The sequence below is a fragment of the Lytechinus variegatus genome, chromosome 11 (genome assembly GCF_018143015.1).
Source record: "Lytechinus variegatus isolate NC3 chromosome 11, Lvar_3.0, whole genome shotgun sequence".
Taxonomy (NCBI): Eukaryota; Metazoa; Echinodermata; class Echinoidea; order Temnopleuroida; family Toxopneustidae; genus Lytechinus; species Lytechinus variegatus.
In genome coordinates this window covers 4,377,660-4,387,937 of record NC_054750.1, presented here as the reverse complement: position 1 = coordinate 4,387,937, position 10,278 = coordinate 4,377,660, and the positions used below count along the sequence as shown (strand labels likewise).

At 37.3% G+C, this 10,278-nt stretch overlaps 1 protein-coding gene across 1 annotated transcript; it reads right to left on the bottom strand.

Annotated features, from left to right (window-relative positions):
* Positions 1-462: 462 nt before the first annotated feature.
* Positions 463-2,154, bottom strand: LOC121424537. The gene has a single exon (XM_041620255.1). It carries the CDS (start codon positions 2,136-2,138, stop codon positions 624-626), a length of 1,515 nt encoding a protein of 504 aa, XP_041476189.1. The 5' UTR covers positions 2,139-2,154; the 3' UTR covers positions 463-623.
* Between the last annotated feature and the right edge of the window lie 8,124 nt (positions 2,155-10,278).

Below are 10,278 nucleotides of genomic sequence, written 5' to 3'. Positions count from 1 at the left end.
CTTAGCTGGATTAGATGTAGTACTAGCACAATGGGTGATTTCAAGTTCATTGTTGACCTTTGGAGTGTTGGTGATGGGTGAATTTTTACACGATTATAAAGGCAAACATAAAATGAAGATGGTCCCGAAAAGTTACTCAGTATTTGTTGAGATGTCAATAATGTGATCTGGATCAGTTTTACAAACTCTGAATAAGTTTTGGAGCTAGGGGAAGCAATCCAAATTTCAACACAAAGGCCAACACCGTACTTGAGACCGCCCAATATGGTTTGAGAAATACTATTGTATACATACATGTATACTCCTCCTGGATCCACTTCTGCAGTAATGATTTTTACAATGAATTACTGATTTAATTATAATGATCATTAACAATATGAAATAATGATTATAATAATACCAATTATTCATTTCCTGAGTGACCTCGCACTTATCATATTTCCATTTTTAACCTTCCGCTTAGATTTTGTAATATTGTAATGTGCGACTTCTTTAAGTGGTCATTCAAAACGAAAAATGAATAAACTTTTTTAAAAATGCTCCATCTGAGCGATTAATTTATTTTCAAGTTATGAGGTCTCTGATACAGTATTTGGAGCTCTGCACTAATTTATGCCGTCCTCTCATTTGTAGAGGTTACACGGCTCAAAAACGAAACGGCCTTTTTCTCTCTGAAGAGTGGTGACAGCGACTCTTTTGATGCCAAACGCGTTCTGAGGCCTTTCTTGTAAAGAAACAATCAGTTCTTCACGGTCACCTGCGTATACCCTAAGATCCCCGTTGTTGATGGTGACTGTGATCATTCGAAATTCATTGGGGTCGAGCGTAACGTGGCTCATTGATCGCACAGAGCCACAGTTTTTGCATTTGCGAATGGCTGATTTCTGGTTATTCCACCCGCCGAGAAGTATCTCATATTCCCAGCCGTCGTAGTTAAGAAAGTCAATTTCTGGTGAAAAGAGAACAAGAACAGAACGGGCGGCCCTCACTAAGAATGAGATGTGCAGATTGAAAGCTCTGTCTTGAGGGACGATGGGTAGATCCGAGTTATATACCCCATCGCCTTCGGTGTCAAACACCAGCAAACCCAATGCAAATCCCTGAGCAGGGAAGTCAAAGTATCCGCCTTGATGAGGTCCTTGAGAATAACCGATTGCTCTGACCGAGACGGGGTTAGGGTCAAAGCTGGTTAGAATCGGGGTGTCATCGTCCTCTAAGAACACCTTCAGTAACCCACCATTGTACATGATGTGGAATTCCTGGTTTCCAAGACTGTTGTCTAGAATATCAGGGGTGTTCGCCGAAGCAACAACTGGGCAGCATTCTACTGCGTTCACACAACGACGGATCTCAGATTTCCTGTTTCCCTCTGAACCGATTATGATCTCGTATGCAGGTTCCTGGTCGCTGAGACCCACTTCCGAGGCCAGAAGGATACGCACATTACTATTAGCATTCGCGGAGAACTTAAAGTCGAGATTGGTGGCCGATGAGCGAGGAATGACCGGGAGAGTGTATCGGAATTTGTACTGATTGTCAACTTGGTACAACAAACTCCCACATCCTTGGACGACGAGATGCTCGGCAGGGAACCACCAATAGCCAATGGTTCCTTGGGCGGTACTAAATCCAAGATTGCTGACCGGGAACATTCCGGTTGTCCTCGCCTCTAGATCCGCATCGCTGTGTGATCCTTGCCCTACCGAAATCAGGCCCTGATTTAAGTTGTACCCTATCCAGAGGTCATGGATTCGGTCGAGACTGACAGCATCTGGCATCATGACAGCGGCCAGCTCATGGCAGTTTTGCCGTTCACATCGTCGAACGGCGGTGTACCTGTTTTTGTTGATACCGAAGACTATATCGTACCAAGACCCTTGTCCAAGCTGGTGGTCTGCCAGGGCTACGTGCGTTTCACCTCCAGACTTCACCCGGAACCTGAAGATGAAGAACTGTTGATTTGCCGTTGGGATAGGTGGTAAAAAGTCGTAAACGAACCCTTGGTTTGGATTTGTTTGCAGTGTCACACTAGAGGCGTCAAGAAACTCCTCGGAATAATCAACATCCACGATGTCTCCATACCCTGAAGATATAATGTTAGTGAAGATGATCAGAAGACCAGCTACAACTGCGTTCATATTGATGGATGTTGGATAATATCAAGGAAAACTCCTGTAAAGAGGCACATATGAAATACTTATTTGAATAATAATAAATCATGAATAGATATAAATAAGCAATGAGAATGATAATTTCATATACAGTATAGTAAAATGAGATATAGACAAACTGAATTACGAAAACATAAAATTGGCGCATAACATATTCTCTACGGACCATGAGAGGAAGAAAGAAGAAGCAATAAATAAGACAGACCTCATTTTGTCGAGATATTTAAAGATTACGGTATTTTTCAAAATCCTTAACAGAAAAATAGGAATTGCTGGAAATAGCAATACAAACTCGGTTCCAAAAGAAACTGGGACCCGTTTCAGAAAGACTTTTTTTATATGAGCAAATGCTTAATGTCTATAACAAATACCAGCCAATTATATTTGGAGGTTTCAGTAGTTTTATACTGTTATTGTAATTTTGTTGTAACAAGTCTTATGAAATTGGGTCCTGGTCTAGCTTTTACAAAGACACTGCATAAATTCTACTCTGCCAAAATGAAAAATATTTTTACACAGGCTGGCTTCAATAATCTTTTAATAAGAGCATGCCATTAATTAAATAGTTAAGAAATTGGTTCATCACACAGAGAGAGCCTATGAGCCCCTTGTATCAATTGGTTTCAAAATCCAAAGTCACAAAATGGAAAAAGGAAGACCAAATTTTAGTAAAATGAGATAGAATTAAACAAACTTTTAAGTAAATGATAAATTCTCTTCACAGTGATTGACTCTATCACAATTCAATTCAATTATTTTATTTTCCACTTTCAATTTCATATTTACAATTATGATACAACTGACATAGTAACATATAATCACATTGAAGTACATACCAAAAATAAATATCATTCTAAAATTACAATAGACAATCATCAAATCGAGATATATAAATAATTGAAAGGGAGGTCCAACTGAAAAGCAGAGCTTGTAAAATGTAGGCCCCCTTAATGTTGTAAATACGTGTTTATAGCATCTGAATTGCTTTTTTTGTAAAAACGAAACAGACAAAAAACATAACAATATTTACATTATGTATTATAAACATTAATATAATACAAATCATATGCATCATATTAAAAAGAATTATAGATATGAATCATTCACAGTGTATACAAATTATTAAATGTTTCCTACTTAACACTGAATGCTTAATTTGTAATTGATGAATTAAATATTTAGTAATAATTGAGGTGAAATAGGTCAAGTCGTTTTTTGAACATTTGTATAGAATTGCATTGTTTTATATCAATTGTAAAGGAATTCCATAGTTTCTTCCACAAAGAAGTCACAGGAAGATAAAACCAAAATTTGGAATGACCGGAACACTCACACAACCAAACACAGATCCCGGGGTGTCCCTGTAAGTGGGGGATAAGCTGAAAACGGTGTTATCTGTATGTGGCTGAGTGAGATACACACAGACACACACTGGCCGGTATTCCGATAGCAGGTTTAACTCAACAACTCAGGTTTAAAGTTGTGGTTTAAGTATGGATAGCCAATCGTTACCTAAATCACTAACAGTAGAGATATCATACTTCAGCTCATTTGACTCTCAAATCATTCATAATTGTCTAGGAAGTATAGATAAATAATTGTCTTCACCATCGATGAATCAGGAAAGAGCAGAGTAAACATAAACATACAACTTAATAAAAATTTCGATACTCTTCGGCTTCCCATACTTAAACCACAACTTTAAACCCGAGTTTAAGTTATACCTGCTATCAGAATACGGGCCACTGTGTTTAGATTATCTCCCGCTTGACGGAACATCCCCGCGACAGATTATATTTTGTTATCATTATATTCAACGTTAATTTTACCTTATCTGAATTACGGAGTTGTTGCATGGGGTAACGCAGCGAATTCTCAAATTAATAGACTTTTTATATTACAAAAAAGAGCGATTCGTATTATTAGTCATGCAGAATTCAGGGCACATACAAATATTCTGTTTTTGAAAAATAAAGTCTTGAAGGTTAAAGATTTATATTCTTTTCAACTCGGACAGTTAATGTACAAGTTTATTAATAAACAATTACCGTTACCTTTTAATAATATGTTTGTAAAAAATAATACAATTCATAAGCACTTTACTCGCCAGGCGAGTTCCTTTCATTTACCTCTGAATAGAACATCGTTTGCACAGAAGACATTTGTTTTTACTGGTCCAAAATTATGGAATTCTTTTTCAAAGGATATTATACAATGTAATTCAATACAAAATTTCAAAGGAAAACTGAAAAAATATCTTCTGGATTCATATTAGATTATCTTTTTTTCCACAAAGTTATGTAACTCAGAACTTAATATGTAAATGTGTTTGTTAATTTCTCTTTGTATATATGTTTAATCGTTTTATGATTTCTGTATACAGTGTATACTGATTCATTAATTTTTATTTTTTTTATTTTTATTTTTTGTTTATTTTTTATTCATTGTATTATGTATTGTTTATTTCTTTATTTTATCATATTTTTATTCATAAAATGTACTTATGAAAGGGGGCCTTCACCCTACAAGCTCTGCTTTTTAGTTGGTCTCCTTCTCTTTCGATTTCATAGCATTATTGTATTATAGAAATGATTTATGTATTATATTTTGTAAATATGTCTATTGAACTATCATTGTAAATGTAAAAAGATTGAAAGAGATAATAAATGAATTGAATTGAATTGAAAAATTGAATTATAGAATTTCTCAGAAAACAAAGTTATCTCTTCTTATAAGATGGGGTTGGGGGCTTGGCAGGGTTTCTTTTATACCCCTCATGACGAAGTTTGCCAGGTACCTATCGAAAAGAGCCGTCGTGTTTTGTTACAAGAGTCAAATAGGGTATTATATTGGGTGGCTAAATGCATCATTTATTTGGTGTTAGAAACATCGAATACAAAATAATTTGAAAAAAAAATTAAGGCAAATGTGACCCTGTAAGGACCAATTTGAAATAGGTAGAGCTGAGTACGGAGTCTATCTCCCTCCCTGAACAGCATCAACCCTAGTCACTGTAAACTACCTACATGAACCTGCTGATTGGCAACTACCTGCTGATGGCAACAGAAGAGAAGATCCTGCTTCCAGAATCGAACCACATGTTTGCATGTTATTGTAAGAATGCACAGTGGCATAAAGATGGGGCATGATTTATCAGAAATTAGTCTCAATCTAAAGAATATAACAGCATACAATGCGGGGGCGGCCGAGCAAATTTGAAAGTGGGGGGGGGGGCAATTTGGTGACATTTTTTTTTCGTCAGCGAAAAAGTTTGACAAGAAAAAAAAAGTATTTCTTACCAGAAAAAAATATTTGACAAAAAAGGGTCTTCAGGTTCATAGGAGGGGGCACATGTCTGTTTTCATTGCATTTTTTCATTACGAATATTTTTTTGGCTTCTCAAAGGGGGGGGGGGCACGTCCTGGATCAGCCACTTGTCAGGAAGGGGGGCATGGATACGTCCCCTGCGTGAGTTTTGACTCGTCACGGGGGGGACAGTCTGCCCCCCCCCCCGAAGGTACACTATATAGTTCACGTTAGTGAGGGGACATTTTCTTGCGTGTAAATAAAGGGCACCTTTTCAGTGCTTCAAAGAGTGTAGGGAGCATTGTGCCCCCTACGTTCCCCCAGGATCTCATTTAAAATCTCATTACGCCACGTACTATGCATGCAGTCTCGCGTATTCAATTTCTAATTATAAGATGCCGTCGAACAAGTTGTCTGATAGTGAAAATTTATTGTCTTTGATTGGCTAACAGGTTAGGCCTATAGGCCGAGATAACTGTTTATTAAATCAAGAATAGACTATCAGACATTTCATGAAACACTCACTTATATTACGGTATTGCCATTCCTTCGTGTCCTTTGCGACCAGAAGCCCATGCAGGCTTGATCCATGCAAGCTTGATCCGGTGATTTCAAGCCCAGTGTTTGTCTTGGTGTTGAACTTAAATGGATTGCTTCCTCTAGCTTAAAAACTCTAATTGATATGTTTTTCGAAAATAGTTCGATTCATAGTCACTTCACTCGCCAAGCAAACTCTTTTCATTTGCCATTGAACAGAACATCATTTGCTCAAAAAACGTTTATATTTATGGGTCCTTAACTATGGAATTCCTTTACAATTGATATAAAACAATGCAATTCTATACAAATGTTCAAAAAACGACTTAAATTATTTCTCCTGAATTATTACTAAATATTTAATTCATCAATTTCAAATTAAGCTTGCAGTGTTAAGTGGGAAACCTTTAATAATTTGTATACATTGTGAATGATTCATATATATAATTTTTTTTAAATATGATGCATATGACTTGTATAATAATGTATATATTACATACCGTATGGGCACTAGTATTCAACCCGGCATAATTCAAAGATTTTGAAATATTCCTGAAAATGTTTAGAAATAGGGAATTTATCTTAATTTCATACCTTTTTTATTTCCAGGGTAATCTGTTGTCAGTATTTTCTTTATCAATCTGTCGACTGTATGTGCGGAGAATCGAATTATGCGCCGATGGCCTTTTGCACTGAATTGCACTAGTATTCAACCTAGTGAGGATAGATAGCAAATCTCAAATGGGTTTAGATTGCTTTATTAGATCTAGATCTATGTAAGTCTCTGGCTTAGATTAATTCCCTGTTTGGTCTCATCTCAAATGGTGTAGTCCATAGTCGGATGGGACAAGGGCAGATTGAGAGACAGGGTTATCTTAAATCACTAGGTTGAATACTAGTGCAGACGGGTTGAATACTAGTGCAAAAACCCGTCGTCATGTAATTCGATCGCCCGCGCACACAGTCGACTGGTTGAAGAAAAAAATAACGGAAAAAAGAAGCACCAGCATTTGCGCTAGGAAATAAGACAGGTCTGAAATTCAGGTAAATTCCATATTTCTATATATTTGAAGAAACTCTCAAAACGGGTTGAATACTAGTGCCCATAACTAAATGTGAATATTGTTACGTTTTTGTTTGTTTTGTTTCGTTTTTTTTTTACAAAAAAGGGCAATTCAGTTGCTATAAAAAGTAATTAAAACAATAAGGGGGGTCTACATTTTACAAGCTCTGCTTTTCAGTTGGCCCTCCCTCCCTTTCAAATATTTATATATCTCGATTTGATGATTGTCTATTGTAATTTTAGAATGTTATTTATTTTTTGTATGTACTTCAAATGTGATTATAATATGTTACTATGTCAATTGAATCATAATTGTGAATATGAAATTGAAAGTGGAAAATAAATACGGTACCGGTACCGTAATTGAACTGAATTGAATTGAAACTTATTCAGAGTTTGCAAAACTGATCCAGATCACATTATTCACATCTCAACAACTAGTGAGTGACTTTTTGGGACCATCTTCATTTTATGTTATGTGTTATAATCGTGTAAAAATTTACCTTACACCAACACCAAAAGGTCGATCAACACTGAACTTGAAATCACTCATTATCTTCTAGCATAAGATCTCCAATTAAAAAATCTGTAAGGTCTCACAGTCTTTTTTGTTTTAGTTGTTTCTTTTTAGTGCCTTGATGTTTTTTTTTGGGGGGGGGGGGTCGTGAGTCTAACAAATCCAAAGTTTAAAATTTTGCTAACTTGTTCAATAACACTTAACAGTTATCACAGAGCTTTTTTGGAAGATGTGAACAATCTGGAACCCCACCCACTTGACTGCCGAGCCCCCCCCCCCCCACCTTCTTCTTCTTCTTCTGTATCCTTCCTCCGCTGTATCGGAGATCCGCAGTTTGATACTGCATTAATGGTAGCGTTACATATTTTGACGTGAGAGTAAGGTAGATCGAGAGAGGTGAATCTTATGCAAGAAATTTAAGACAAGTAGGTTAAGGTCGTTTCTGGAGGAATCTGCTAATTCGACGTCAGGTAGAAACAGGACGGAAGCGGTAAATTGTTGAGGTTCTTGATCATTGAAATACACAGAAAAATACTGCAGTTCCTCGTCTTCTTTTATTAAGTGTAGAAGTGTTTTCCTGTGTGTGCTAAACGCTGGGCATTCTCCAACAAAATGTACAACGTTTTCCAGTTCGGAGTGGCAGAACTTGCAGGACGTTGTGGTACTTTGATTCAGAGAGAATAATCTTCTATTCGTTGGGTATGTACTGCAGGATAATTGAGCTCTGATGGATATAGCTTCCCTCAAGAGAGGGCTGGAGACTTGCTTTGGGTAATAATTCTTTTTATTACGTTGGGTCATGCCCGACCATAGACTTAGAGAAGATTTTTTAGCAACTGCAATTTCAAGGGCTGCATAGTGTTGTTTATAAATTTTTCCCATTGCTAGCTTCTTCCATACTTTATATGGAATGCGCTCTCTAAGGATGTTAGTGAGACTTGGAAGCTCATAACTATTGAGAATTTTTATCCAGCGTCTTACCAATGGTGTATTGTTTGCTATACCATTCAATAGGATTCTTCTTTCAGTGCGCTCGTCTGAAAGGCTTGCATATTGCCCAAGTAAGAGAAGAATTTCATAGTCGATTCGCTTATCCATTGGAAGGATATCTAGCAATAAATAAACAATTTCGTCAGCCGCACTCCTTGGCAAACCAAGCACTCTTTTAAAAAGAAAAGATTGAGCCTTGTTCAGACGGGACAGCATGTAGTTGGTAAGTTGGATAATCTGAATCCCATATAGCATTCTTGGTATGCAGAACATTTTCCAAAGATGAGTACATATTGGTGGCAGCAGGCGTAGAGTTCCTTGCTTTGTTCCAGTAAGCGAGAAGAAGGTGTTATATCCTTTGATATGATGTCATTGTTGTGATCAATATTACAATTGCTTTTTATTATGCCAAGGTGTGGGTGCTCTCTGCTTTCCTTGATCGTCATTCCTCCCATTTTCCACTCGATTGAACTTACACTGGTTGATGTTTTTTTGTTTATTACTACTACGGCACTTTTTTGTGGATTAATTTTATATCTCCAGGCACAGGAATAATTGAAGGTGAGGTACAGCATTGATTGGAGTTCACGAGGGCATGTACTGATAAGAGCAACGTCATCTGCTAGTATGGTCAGTTCCCCCATGTCTGCGCGGTCTCCCAAGTCTGCGCACCCGCGTATCTGCGCGATTTTAGTTACAGAAGATGCGCAACGAGCACGAACTTTACACATGCACTACATAGACAGGTATTCATAAAAAATCCGACTCAAAATGGTGGAAAAATAATGAATTCAGGGCATTTCATGTGACGGCCTCAAAATGCAGCCTTTGTCATCAAAATCCCCGAATCATGTGCAAAGTGAATGAGTGCGCAGACATGGGGTACCATTTTTTTTTTCAATCTGAAAATGACTGCCCGAGGTTTTTTCAAGAAAATCCTATATTTCCTTTCACTTTTTAATGAGAAATTTGGTATACTTACTTTTAATGATATAAGGAACACTATTAATCAAAAGATTTTGTGGAATAAGAAGAAATTCATGTTAAATCTTAACTCAAATTGTTAGGTGCGCAGACTTGGGGCCCACCATCATACTATCACTCCCATGTAGCAACCGTTAATAGAGCATCCTAGACAAGCATTCCTTAGTGATTTGATCAGGCCATCGATGAAGACTGTATATAACTATAAGGTGGGAGAGAGCACTCTTCCCTGTTTTACACCTTGAAGGATTTGAAAAGGAGAGCTGACTTTTCCTTCCCACATGACTCTACTGGTACTACCATTGTAGAATTCTTCCAGTGTAGATAACAGAGATTCATGGAGGCCTAGGTTTTGAAGCTTAGAAAATAGGCCTTTATGCCAAACGATGTCAAATGCTTTCTGTGCATCAAGAAGAGCAAGATATGTTGTGCATTTCTTGGCAGAGTTCAGTTGGATTATTAATTCCAGTGAGGATGCAGTAAGGAGGCAAGATTTGCCTCAATCCCCAGCCCCCCGCCCCTATTTCAAATATGGGTCTTGCCGTACTTCGCGAATTAACACAAAAATGATAACACTTTGAAATGTTGACAACTTACATATAGAAAGAAACGATATTCTGCAGGAGTGTTGATGGATGCTAACTCATATCTGTGATGAAAATCAGACTCCCAATTGCTTTTTCCCGTATCGATAATCGCCATTAACAGCG